This window comes from Molossus molossus, unplaced genomic scaffold (assembly GCF_014108415.1).
Source record: "Molossus molossus isolate mMolMol1 unplaced genomic scaffold, mMolMol1.p scaffold_m16_p_10, whole genome shotgun sequence".
In the NCBI taxonomy this organism is placed as follows: domain Eukaryota; kingdom Metazoa; phylum Chordata; class Mammalia; order Chiroptera; family Molossidae; genus Molossus; species Molossus molossus.
Genome location: NW_023425345.1, coordinates 1,113,046 through 1,126,323, shown reverse-complemented (window position 1 = coordinate 1,126,323; position 13,278 = coordinate 1,113,046). Strand labels below are relative to the sequence as shown.

Here is a 13,278-nt window from a genome sequence, read left to right as displayed (position 1 = left end):
AACCTGCTTCCTGCCACTGCCCGGGTTCTATTTGTCTCCATTATCTGATGTTTCCGGGTCAGGAGCCACCTCATGTCTTCTCTGGAGGTGGGCAGGGTAGAAATATTTTGAATAGAAGGGTTACGATGAATGTCTGCCATTTTATTTAAAAAATTTTTTTTCTTTATTGATTTTAGAGAGAGAGAAAGGGAGAGGGAAAGAAAGAAACATCGATAGGAGAGAACATCGACTGGCCGCCTCCTGCGTGTCCCCCACTGGGGATCAGGCCCATAACCTGGGCATGTGCCCTGAGCAGAAATTGACTGCGACCTCCTGGTGCAGGGTCGAGGCTCACACTGAGCCACAGCGGCCGGGCAGGATGTCTGCCATTTCGCTATGTCACAGTCGGCTGTGACCAGGACTGGCTTCTGTCCAGCCCCTGCAGGGAGCTGCCAGGGCTCGCCGAGGGAGCAGCTGGGCTGGGACGAGGAGCCTGGCCTCCTGGTTGCTGACCAGTGTGCTTCCCCCACCCAAGGTGTCTGCGGAAATGAGGGGAACAGCACAAGCAGAAACGGGGGGGGGGGAGCGTGCTACCCCCGAGGAGGGAAGGTAGCTCGGTGCAGTGTGGAGTTTGATCCGGAACCCCGGGCAGCCAGGGTGAAGAAGGAAAGCGCGCTTGTTACGGGAAGGATGAAGCGACGCACGTGCTCACAGGAGACCAGTCTGCCCTGGCCAACGTTCTGAGCACCACGGCTCCTGTGAGACAGGGGAGGGGGGTTCCTGCTTCTCCATGGGCACTGCAGTTGGAGCTCATTCTCTGAACACATTGGTTCAGGGGACTACACGCATATTTGTAGTATACACGTGTTTGTGATAACGCGGGTGCTGTAGGTGCGCAAAGGAGGCTGTGTTCCCTCTGGGGAATGAAATGAGTTCGGGTGGGGGAAGGGCACTGCTGGCAAAGGCTGGGGAGGGGGGCACGGGGCACCAGGGGGTTGCATGGAGCTCAGGCGGTGTCTGTGGTCCCCGTCCCCAGGGCCCTGAGTGCGAGCAAAGGCACTTAGACCTCTCCCTGCCGGAGCTGGGGAGCCCAGGGGGTGCCGGAGCGGGGCATGGCCAGGGCTCCGGGGCCTTGGAGATGATTCTGGAACAGGACAGAAGAGAAACGGCCAGAGACCAGAAGCAGACATGTCATCACCTCCTTCCCCTTGGCCACCTCACGGGGCAGCTGGGGATGCAAAGAGCCTCCCTTGGCCGTCCACAGGCAGACGGAGAAACAAAGCAAAGCGAAGAGGGCCTAGCTGAGGGCGGCCCAGACGCTGAGCCCAGCAGACCCCGTGCCCAGAGAGGAAGACCCTGGCTTGGGCTGTGATGAGCCTCCCTCACTAGCCTCCTGCTCGTGCCTCCCTCTCGCAGCACACCCCTCACCTCTCAGGCCTGCAGCTGCCCCGAGCCAGGCTCTGAGGGGCAAGAACAGGCTAAGCCACTAGCCCCACCGCGAGGTCTGGCCACGTGCAGCCTGCAGCCACTGGAACCCGTGGAAACAAAACGACGGGACCACCACGGAACGATGATGATGGAACCGGCCGCTCCCCGCCACACAGCCTTCCCTGGCCCTCCCTCAGCACTCGCTCCCAAAGCTGGCCCCATAGGACCCCCTGAATTCTTCCTAATGGCCTCAGGCAACCCCACAGGGTCCGGTGGCCCCCAAACTCCCTCAGCCCAACAGCGCCACTTCTTGGGTGGGCTCCTTCCGGAAAAAGCCCATTTATCCTTTAAGCATTTCACCAGTGTCCCATCCCCGCGAAGCCTTCCTGGCCACTGTTCCCCACTGCTCATCCCCTGGGCTCTTACTGAACCCTGAGTGTCTGCTGGACTTGTCCTGGGCTCTGATTCTTGGCTTCTGCCCAGATCTCTCCTCCCATTACCTGTGCTCCTAGCAGGTGCCGGACCCTGTAAGGACTGTTGGCGAGTACCTGCAATGTGCTGTTGCTTCCACTAGGTGGCAGCGCCCCACCATCGAAGCCACTGAGGCCCCTGGGGGTCACCGGGAGGGGAATGGAGGGACAGCTGAAGAGCTCGCTACCACCTGGCTGTGCCCCTGGGACACAGGCTGACCTCTCCCTGGGCCGCAGTCTCCCATCCGTAAGGGACGTGGACTGGACGGCTGCTGGGGGCCCCTGGAGTCATAAGGGACAGGGAGGACAGGGAGGGCAGGGCACATGCTAAGGACCCTAAACTGTACCTGTCTCTTTGGGTCCACTGGCGGGCGGACAAACCCACCCCGCAGGCACCTCCTCGCCCAGGAGCCTGCACATGCCCGGGGCAGGGCCGGCAGGGCGGCTGTCCCGGCAGGGAAGGCTCCCCCCGCACAGGGAAGGCTCCCCCCGCACAGGGAAGGCTCCCCCCGGCAGAGAAGGCTCCCCCCGCACAGGGAAGGCTCCCCCCGGCAGAGAAGGCTCCCCCCGCACAGGGAAGGCTCCCCCCGCACAGGGAAGGCTCCCCCTGCACAGGGAAGGCTCCCCCCGGCAGGGAAGGCTCCCCCCGCACAGGGAAGGCTCCCCCCGCACAGGGAAGGCTCCCCCCGCACAGGGAAGGCTCCCCCTGCACAGGGAAGGCTCCCCCCGCACAGGGAAGGCTCCCCCCGCACAGGGAAGGCTCCCCCCGGCACAGGGAGGCTCCCCCGCACAGGGAAGGCTCCCCCCGCACAGGGAAGGCTCCCGAAGGCTCACCCGGCAGGGAAGGCTCACCCCGGCAGGGAAGGCTCACCGGCAAGAGAAGGCTCACCCCGCACAGGAAGGCTCCCCCCCGCACAGGGAAGGCTCCCCCCGCACAGGGACGGCTCCCCCCCCGCACAGAGAAGGCTCACCCCGCACAGGGAAGGCTCACCCCGCACAGAGAAGGCTCACCCCGGCAGGAAGGCTCCCCCCGCACAAGGGAAGGGCTCACCCCGGCAGGGAAGGCTCACCCCGGCAGGGAAGGCTCCCCCCGCACAGGGAAGCTCACCCGGCGGGAAGGCTCCCCCCGCACAGAGAAGGCTCACCCCGGCAGGGAAGGCTCACCCCGGCAGGGAAGGCTCACCCGGCACAGAGAAGGCTCACCCCGCACAGGGAAGGCTCCCCCCCGCACAGGGACGGCTCCCCCCCCCGCACAGAGAAGGCTCACCCCGCACAGGGAAGGCTCCCCCCGCACAGGAAGGCTCACCCCGCACAGGGAAGGCTCCCCCCCCGCACAGAGAAGGCTCACCCCGCACAGGGAAGGCTCCCCCCGCACAGGGAAGGCTCACCCCGCACAGGGACGGCTCCCCCCCCGCACAGAGAAGGCTCACCCCGCACAGGGAAGGCTCCCCCCGCACAGGGAAGGCTCCCCCCGCACAGAGAAGGCTCACCCCGGCAGGGAAGGCTCACCCGGCACAGAGAAGGCTCACCCCGCACAGGGAAGGCTCCCCCCGCACAGGGAAGGCTCACCCCGGCAGGGAAGGCTCCCCCCGCACAGGGAAGGCTCACCCCGGCAGGGAAGGCTCCCCCCCGGCACAGGGAAGGCTCCCCCCGCACAGAGAAGGCTCACCCCGGCAGGGAAGGCTCACCCGGCAGGGAAGGCTCACCCGGCACAGAGAAGGCTCCCCCCGCACAGGGAAGGCTCCCCCCGCCCCGGGAAGGCTCACCCCGGCAGGGAAGGCTCCCCCCGCACAGGGAAGGCTCACCCCGGCAGGGAAGGCTCCCCCCGGCACAGAGAAGGCTCCCCCCGGCACAGAGAAGGCTCCCCCCGGCACAGAGAAGGCTCACCCCGCACAGAGAAGGCTCACCCTGGCAGGGAAGGCTCCCCCCGGCACAGAGAAGGCTCCCCCCGGCACAGAGAAGGCTCCCCCCGGCACAGAGAAGGCTCCCCCCGGCACAGAGAAGGCTCACCCCGGCAGGGAAGGCTTCCCCCGGCACAGAGAAGGCTCCCCCCGGCACAGAGAAGGCTCCCCCCGGCACAGAGAAGGCTCCCCCTGGCACAGAGAAGGCTCCCCCCGGCACAGAGAAGGCTCCCCCTGGCACAGAGAAGGCTCACCCTGGCACGAGCGCTCGTCAGTCAGCAGCTTGTAGCCCTTCCGGCAGCCGCACTCGAAGCTGCCCACGGTGTTGCGGCAGAAGTGGTCGCAGCCCCCGTTGTTGACCAGGCACTCGTTGATGTCTGCGGAGCGAAGCGCAAGGGGCGAGGAGAATGGGCCACAAGGTGGGGGTGACGGCCCAGCACCCGCCCTTCCCTGCCTGCCTGCCCCCCACTGTCCGGGGTGGCCTCAGTGTCCCCAGTGGAGCACAGGGATGGGTCCTGGCTCACAGCGGCGGGGATCAGGAGGACGGGCTACCCCACTTCCCCGGGGACTTGGGATCACAGAGAGGAAACAGGTCTGCTGTGCTGGACAAGACAACGGGATGCCGGCCACACCCGCGCAAGGAGGGCGGCAAGGACTGGGCGGGCAGGCTGCTCTTCCTGGGCCGTGACCCCGAGTCTGGTCTGCGACACAGGATCAGAGAAGTGAAGTGACAGCCCTGAGGTGCTGGCGCTCAGCCAACTCCTAGTGACCAACTGGCTGGGGGCGCTGTGGCGGGCGGCGGGCAGCCGGCTGATCCCGGCCTGATCCACAGCCTGGTCCTTCCTGCTCCCCACCCCTTCCCACCTGCTGGTTCGAGCAGGTATGCGTGGCTGCACCTGGAGGTCGCCTGGCCGACCCCACGCCATCACTGGCCCAGTCCCGAGTGTCCTGCGGGCCGCGCTGGCACACGTCTGGCAACGCCGCTTTCCCCTCACACACGCCTGTTGGCCGCTGCGCCCTGAGCGCCCTGCCCTGCCAGCCCTCCCGCGCCGTCTGCTCCTGTGCTAGGCCTTTGTGCTAGGCCTCTGTGCTAGGCTCCGGCAGCCTGTGTCGTCAGAGACCTCCCCCCCAGGCGCCTCTTCTTGCTCCAAACCCCTGGGCCCTACCCCCACCGGTCCCCCTGCCAGTCCCGCCCCTCCAACGTGCCCCAGCACTAAGTAACAGAAGTAAGGGATGGCTCCAGGATGGGCTCGCACCCTGGCCTTGGGCGGCAAACAGGAAGGCCTGCTCTGCATTGGCCTCTGGCCCATCTCAGCAGAGCCGGACTCAGGTTCCAGCGCCCATGAGCCTGACCTGACCGCAGGGCCCAGCACCACTGTTCCAGGCACTGGCACCTCCTGTGAGCAAGGCCACTACCCCCTTAGGCTGAGTCCCACGGAGGACACGAACTCCTACCACATGATTCCTGTCTCTGGCCAGCCTCTTACCACGCTGCCGACGTGCCTTCCCTCCAGCCACACAGGACACCCGGGCCGTGCGCCCACAGCTCACTCCCCACACACGACACCCGGGCCGTGCGCCCACAGCTCACTCCCCACACACGACACCCGGGCCGTGCGCCCACAGCTCACTCCCCACACACGACACCCGGGCCGTGCGCCCACAGCTCACTCCCCACACACGACACCCGGGCCGTGCGCCCACAGCTCACTCCCCACACACGACACCCGGGGGTGGGCAGCTTCATCCAGGAGGGTGCTACAGAGACAGAGGCTGCGCCCCTGCAGGCAGCTGCGAGGCCTGGGAGTGAATGTGCAGCGATCAGCAGGGGGGGACCCTGAGCTGTTTGCTGGGCACACAGGACCCCCTGGGCTTGCCCTGCATCTCTTGCCCTTAGCCCGCCATGAGGCACCTCCACCCCAAAGGCCCATTTTGTCTGCATATTCAGGTGGTTTGGGTACCAAGAAGGTGGGATGGGAGGGGAACCTGAGGTGCTCCCCACTAAGGGAAGCCCTGGCTGTACCCCCTGGCTTTGCTGCCACCGGCTGGGGGCCTCACCTCTCTGAACCAGGAGGTGCTCTGTGCCCTGAGGGGTGACTGAGAGCAGGACTTACAGCATGGGAGCCTCACATGGGTCTGAGCCCGCGTCTCAGGCACAGAGCTGTCTGGTGCCCACGCCCCGAGTAAGCAGCAGGACCCTCTGGTGGTCACTGCACCTCCTGGGCACCACTGTGTGCCTGGGCCCAGGCCTAGCATTTTCTGGCAAAGTCTCGTATGATCTCCCACTGTGCAGAGAGGCACACTACCCGCGGGCCGGTCGAGTCTAGCGGCAGCTCTTCCACACAGCCTTCCCCAGCGCACCAGGCTGGCCCTGCGGCCTCCGGAGAAGCAGACATGAAGTCCAGCGAGGACTGTCCAGGGCAGAGGCCCGGGCATCTGCACAGCCCCCTCCCCTGGGAGCCACAGGGCCTCGGGGAGTGTCTAACTGGCAGCTTCTTGCAGGAGGGCAAAGGCCCACCTCAGCTCCGCCCCAGCCGGCTGCGTGATCCGTGATCCGGGCAGGGAATGGCCTCCCTGAGCCCAGGCTCCCCTCTGCCAACGGTGCCGCCGACAGGCGGCTCACAGGGTCCTGGTGAGACTGAACGTGTAGACGGGGCTCGCCTCTTCAAGGGTGCCTCAGGCCTTCTGGAACCCCTAGGCCAACCATCCCCATCTGGGCCTGCCAGCTAGGGAGCTGTCAGCCGCCAGACAGGTGGCAGGGGCATGTCTGCTTGAGGCCCAGGCTGGAGCATCAGGCTGCCTGGGTCACAGACCGAAAAGCATCCCCAGCTGCAGCCCAGGACACAGTGAGGAAGCCCGGGGCACAGATGGTCCTGGACCTTCACTCCGACGGGTGCATCCCGGGGGGTGCAGTTCACTTCTGCCCCTTGAAGACTCCCCTCCTCCACTGTGCGCCCACCCCGCCCTCGCCAGGTGGCCAGAGTCCCTACCTGCTCACAAGTCTTCTGTGGCCTCCTACTGTCCCAGAGGGAAGGCCCAGCCCCTCCGCAGCGGGGTCCGGCTTGCTGCCTGCTCTTTCTGCTCCCCGGCTCCTGTCTTGGCCACCCCTCCGGGTGCAGCGCTTACCCCAGCCTGCCCCTGGGGAGCTTCCCTGACACTCTCTCCAGAGTTGGCGGCGTCCTTGTCACGGGCCTGCCTTCAGGCTGACAGGCCTCGCGGACAGCAGGGGCGGGTGTCAGGCCTGGAGCCCCGGGCCCAGCACAAGGCTGGCACAGTGACTGCTGAGAGGAGCTCACTGCATAGATGAATGAATGAGTGAGTTAGGGTGGCTGAGAGAAGGTGGGGGTCTTGGCCATCTGGTGGAATATCTTATCAGTCAATGTCTGGGAGTCAGGACCTGTATGTGGGGGCAGGGGGGCAGCCCGGCCACCCAGGGGCACGTGGACACCAAGGGAGGGGCTGGGGGTGTGGCTGCCAACACCCTCGTGGGAGGACAAGCGGCTGGGCTGGCTGGGCAGGAGGCAGGTGCGCAAGTAGAGGAGACGGGTGGTGGGTGGGGTTCTCGGCTGTTCCTGCAGGTGTGGGGCAGTGGCCGGGGTCCCTGAGGAAGTTCAGGCTCTAGCTCACGGAGCTGAGGTCCCAGACCTCCTTCCTCTTGGAAGAGCCAATCAGCAAGATACCCCTGCAAGTGGGTGCAGCCGAGACGGGACCGTGCGCTGCCCACGCTCCTGACGTGCAGCGACGGCCTGGGCAAACCCTCTGGACTCCCCACTTCCCCACGCCTGCCCCCACCTGCCCTCCAGGCCCCTCTGGATCTGCCAGGACCTCTGCCGCCTGACCTCCAGCCACCAGTCTGCTTGCCAGTGACCTGTTGTTGTTGTTTAGTCCTCACCCGAAGATATTTTTCCATTGATTTTTAGATAGAGTGGAAGGGAAGGAGGAAGACAGAAAGAGAAACATCGATGTGAAAGAGACACATCGAAAGGCTGCCTCCCGCATGACCCCTGCAACCCAGGTGTGTGCCCTTGACTGGAAACTGAACCTGCGACCCTTTGGTCCATGGGCCGATGCTCTCACCGCTGAGCCAACTGGCCAGGGCGACAATGACCTTCTAGCTTCCAGAATACACTTGAGATCACTCCTCTGACCTCCTCCAGGCCCTGCAACCAGGATGTCACGCAGGCTGAGGGGCTGAAACCCCAGGGCCGGGGCCTCGGGCCTGCTGGGAATCCCTAGCTGGGTTTGCAGTGCCAAGCCCTGACTGCACTCTCCAGCCCCGGGAACTCAGGCCGTGAGCCAAGGCTCTGAGGGCAAACCCTGAAGTCAGGAGGGTAACGTCTGGTGTCCAGGTGCTCCGTGAAGATGTCCTGCGCTAGGTCCATGACCCTTAGATGCCAGTATCTCTGACGACATCCAAACTGTTCTTCTCCGCCTCCACAGCCGCCCCTGGCCCAGCCACTGTCGCCTGGAGCCTGGGTGAGGGCAGCAGCTGCCTCCTCGCTCCAGACCCTGCCCAGAGACCAGGCAGTGGCCAAGGATCATCTCAAAATGAAAACCTGCGCCTCTGCTGCCCTTGCCCAATAGCTCTGGGGCCTTGCCAAGGCTCGAAGGGTGAAGGGCCAGCCCCTCCCCGGCCGACAGGTCCTGCACCATCTCCCAGACCAGGGCACACGCCTGCCTTGGGACCTGGAAGCCCAGGCCATGCGGCCGGCGGGGCTGTCCCGCTCCGCACCACTCCCCGGCCCCAGCCACCCACGCCCGGGCCAGGCCTGGCCTCAGGACCCGCCGTGCTGTGCTTCTCTCTCCAGCACCACACATTCTGACTAGTCTGTCTGGGTGACTGTAAAAAATGAACATCTGCCTTCTGCACATGACAGAAGACCCCAGAAACAGGGACTGTTTCATTCACCCGTCTCCCCGGCACCTGCACACAGGAGGAGCCCAGGGACCCATCTGGACCTTGCGTGGACCAGAGCGCTTCCTGACTCCAGCGGTGGGGGCAGGGTTTGGCCAGAGGCAGGGGCTGAGCAGTGGCCGCATTTCTCCAGGTCCAGGTGGCTCGGACCCTCCGGCCCCTGTTCTGGTGCAGACAGGCCCTCCTGCACTCTTGGTCCTTCGGGGGCGACCTCCCCCGGCTTCACCCCCCAGTGACAAGGACACACTATGTGCTTATTTTCCTAATGGGGGCCAGTAGACAGCCCATCCCAGTATGAGCTGCGCTGTCACGCTAAGGTGGGGTCTGGAAACGCTCCCCCCTGGGGAGCCGCATGAACCAGGAGGACCCTCTGTGCAGGCACCTGCCGCCCGAAGTGCAGCCAACGCTTGGATATGAGAACCCCGTTTTCTTGCCTGGGAACCTGGAGATGCGGGGTGAGCCAGTATTCTCTGGAACCCTGGTAGGGGTGCTGCTGCTGAGCCTCCCCCTCTTCAGCCTCTCCCACAGACACGCAGGTGACTGTCGAGTTCCCTGGTCCCACACCCTTGTTCCTGGCAGGCCCTGCTCCGCCTGCCCGCGGGGGGCCGAGGAGGAGGCGGGCATGTGCCACGGCTCCGTGCTGACCTTTGCACGTCTTCCCGTCGGGCTGCAGCGTGAATCCAACGGGGCAGCTGCACCGCACGCCAGTGGCCGTGTCCTTGCACGTCCGGTCACAGCCTCCATTGTTGACGGCACACGTCTCTGGGGAGGGAGAGAGACAGAGACACTCAGTCTCTCAGACAGACCCCACCTCCTCTCCCCATCCACGGGGGATCTCCCAAGACGGGAGACCGAGTTCATGTCCGACTCTGATGCCCCCCCCGCTGTGGGGCTTCTTTGAGCCTCACATTCCCCATCTGTAAAACAGGAGGACAGCACCGTTTCTGGGGAGTCGCTGTGGGCACCCATGACGGTGATGGACGGGGGAAACGCCTGCAAACTGTGGAGGGCTGTGCTCGGCAAAGGTCACTGCCCACAGGGCCACCACCGTTCCCGCAGCCGGACGCTCAGACCCCAAACCCCAGCTGGCGCTCACTGGCGTCCCAGGCTCAGCTGAGCGCGGAGCGGCCCGCGGCCCTGGCGGCAGAGCCACAGGAGAGGTTTGCGCTGCACACCATCCATCACCTCAACGAGGCCCTCAGCCCAACATCTGTTCTCACTGAATGATGCGCCAAAGGCGTCTGGTTTTCGTCCACTCGAAATTTGTCGAGGGCTTTTTTTTCCTCTTCTGAAAATTCAAAGGGGCTGGAGTGGCTGGGGCATGACGGAGGTCAATGAACCTGTCGTGTGGTGAGAGTGATCCTTCCCAGGCCTGCAGACGGGGCTGGCAGAGCCGGGTCACCGGGGTGCAGGTGGCCCGCACACGGAGGAGCCTGGCTCCTGGACCTCCGAGCCCTGCGATCTGGGTTTCTTCCGAGCATCTGGTGTGCTTTGATCTGTGGGAACTGTGCCTGCCTGGGCTGCCCTCTTTCCCTGGCTGCTGGGGAGCGAACAGCCAATGGTCTCCTCGTTCTTTATAACCTGAGGTCCCCTGCCTGCCTGCCTCAGCTTCCCCTGGGAGCCTGGCCCGGGGGCCCTCTCCCTGAGGTTCTCCAGCTTATTCTGTCTGTCCACCTGCGGCATCTGATTCATGCCAGCTGCCTTGGGGTCTCTCTGGGAGGATTCTGGGAGGAGTGACACTAAATGAATACGTATCCCCAGTTGCCGGGAGTCCCTGATACTCCTTAGAACAAATTCATGGCGCCTTCCCTTTGAACTTCAACTTGTGAGGGGTGAGCTCTGCAGGGTGGCGTGGCGGGTGCCCCCGAGCCGCCTCTCCAGGCCCATGTCCTCCCCGACAGCAGGAGCTGTGCCCACCCCAGGGAGGCGAGTGTCTCCACTCACCCCAGCCCGCCGGCTGGGTGTGGCCACCTCTGGGCACTCCCTGCTCTGTGGCAGCCCAGGGAGGGCAGGCCTCCCACCTGCTGGGGTTTCAAGGCCCAGTTCAAAGGCCACCTCCCCAGACACAGGAAGAAGCCCTCCCGGGACTCGTGTAGGCTAGCCTGAGCGCCCCCTCGTCTCCCCACTCGTCCGTCCCGGGAGCAGCGGCACTGTCCTGCTGTCCCTCACTGAGGGGCCCAGGCAGGTCGCCTGGGGGCTGGACCTCGCTCCCACACCTGGCAGACGGCACAGCCTGCCCTTCCAGGGCTGAGGACCAACCAAGCTCCCGACGTGGCCGCCTGGCCCAGGTCCTGGCCCGCAGGAGTGGCTCAGCACATGCGCGTTTCCTCGCCCGGGGTGACAGCCGGAGGGACTCCCACCGCCGACCCCAAGTCAGAGAGCCCGCCTCACCCACAAGTGCTCCTCAGCCTTTCATGTGGGACAGGCCCTTCCTGCGGGGCTGGAGCAGCAGCCTGCTTCCCAGGTGCAGGTGATTAAGGGCAGGCCTTGGGGAGGCAGGGTCCACTACAAGGGGCGGGGGGAGGGCTGGGGCCCAGCTGGGTGGCCTCACCCAGTGACAGTGGGATGAGCACCGGCCTCTCCATGTGGTGGAGGCGGGGTGCGGCGCGGGTGCTGGGCATGGACCATGTGATCCTGAGACATGGGTCTGGCCAGAGAGGCTCCAAGGGTCACGCAGGCCCTCCCTGTCTCTGGAGGTCCCGGTAGGACACGGACTCTCAGCCCTCCAGAGTGGAGGGGCCTCGGGAACCTGCTGGTCCCTGCCCTCTGGGTGGAGAGGCTGAAAGGGATGAGGCTGAGTCTGAGTGGCCACCCCCCTCTGGACGCCCAGTGCAGCCTCCCTCCTGCCCTGTGCACACTGGTAGTCTCCCCAATGGCCCGAGACAGTGCTGGTGCCTACACTTCAGGTTCTGAGCCCGGGGCTCGGGCCCTGGGAGGCCTGGGATGTTCTCGGGTGCTGCCAGCCCCCACAGCCGCTCATCCCGGCGGGCACTTGCGCCGCCTTGCAGCCTTCCTGGCTTTGCCTCTCCTGCTCACAGCAGCTCTTCAAGAGGCTTCCGCACCCCTGCCTCCTGGTGAGGAATGGGTGCAGGGTGCTCGGAACCTGCCCAGGGCTGTGCAGCCGGCAAGGGCGAGACGTGGGGCCTGCTGGCTGGCTCCAGCCCACCCGACGGCCTCATGTCTGTCTCCAGCCGGCCCCAGCCCCGGAGCCCCGGCCGGCCAAGCATGCACTGGCCTCTGGGCTCCTGTCCTCATCACTGCTGCCATCTGTCCCCAGGCCGCATCCTAGAGGCCCCTCCCCCTCACCTGGGCCCAGGCCCGGTCCGCACCTGCTCTCTGCTGCCCCTGGACACTGAGGGCAGGGAGGCGGCCACTCCACTGGAAGAGCCGTGCAGTGGGACAGGGCTCTGATGGGGACCAGGTGAAGGAGGGCAGACGCCCTCTGAGTGGGTGCTGCCTGCGTGCACCGACCCGGGTCGGGGGAAGGCCCCGCACGGCTCGGAAAGGAGTCTCAGCCCCGGGGTGGTGTCCAGCACAAGCTGCAGAGCAAGCATCCCAGGGTCCGAGCTTCCCGATGGATGTGGAGACAGTAACAAGGGTAGGAAAGGCAGATGTTACAGCGGTGAGCATGTGAAAGGAGTCTACTCTCCTGTTGTTAACTATTGTATTCCTTTCCTTACGAACTGTCGACCTCCCCTGCCCAACCCCACGGTCACAGCGATTCGCGCGGCCAGACAGCACGTAGACGCGGTAGACCTCTGTGACTGTTGTGACGGACCCCACGCTTGCCGGGTGCCGCTCCTTAGCTCCTGTGCACAGGGCTGGCAGCCGGGCCTCAGACACAGCCCCCGCCTCATGGGGCCCAGCCCTGGGACCGCAGGCGGGTTCACTCTGTCCAACCAGCAGTTTGGTTCTGGGCGGTCGCCAGAGGAGCGAGAGGCGAGCCTGACACTGAGCCGGGCCTTAGAGGTCAGGGGCTTTTCAGGGGGACAGAACAGGGTCTTTCTCGCAGGAGCCTGGGCCCACCTCCTACGCCTGGACCCGTCACACCCACGCACAGGATCTGTGGTTCCACAGGGACTCCTGGGCCCTGCCACAGGGGCTCCTCTCCTGGGCCTGGGCCACCTGGGCCTGCGCTGGTCACCCTGGCTGACCACTCCTCGGGCAGAGCCAGGTCAGGGGACCCCAGCGCCCAGCACAGAGCCGGCAGCAGAGGCCGATCTCTGTGGGATGGCGTATGAAGGAACGAGACTCCAGGGCCCTGTGAGAGCAGACACAGGAGGTGGCCAGGCCCGGCATTGTGCCCACACAGCGCCGGCAGCAGGGGACTGTGAATCTACCAGCCTCCGCCAGAGGACCGGACACCGGGAGGCACGGGGAAGCCGAGGAGGGTGGACGGAGGGCGCGTGGGCGTCGCTGGGCCCACGGGCGGAGGACGGCGCTGTCTCCCCATGGAGCACACACCCAGGGATGGGACGTGGGTCCAAGGCCCCGGCAGCACACTCAGCACCTGGCCCGCTGAGGCTCCGCGGGCTGCGGGTTCCGGCCTGGTGTGCCTGGGACTCACCGGCGTGTCCACAGCACA

At 65.5% G+C, this 13,278-nt stretch overlaps 1 protein-coding gene across 1 annotated transcript in view; it reads right to left on the bottom strand.

Moving 5' to 3' along the window:
* The window catches only part of SCUBE1 (signal peptide, CUB domain and EGF like domain containing 1), a 119,661-nt gene that overhangs the window by 20,190 nt on the left and 86,193 nt on the right, over positions 1-13,278 (bottom strand). Inside the window, exons 8-9 of the mRNA XM_036250757.1 lie at positions 9,339-9,455; positions 4,033-4,155 (exon numbers count right to left, since the gene is read on the bottom strand). Coding sequence (XP_036106650.1) covers positions 4,033-4,155; positions 9,339-9,455 — 240 coding nt within the window. The remainder of the gene's footprint in view (positions 1-4,032; positions 4,156-9,338; positions 9,456-13,278) is intronic.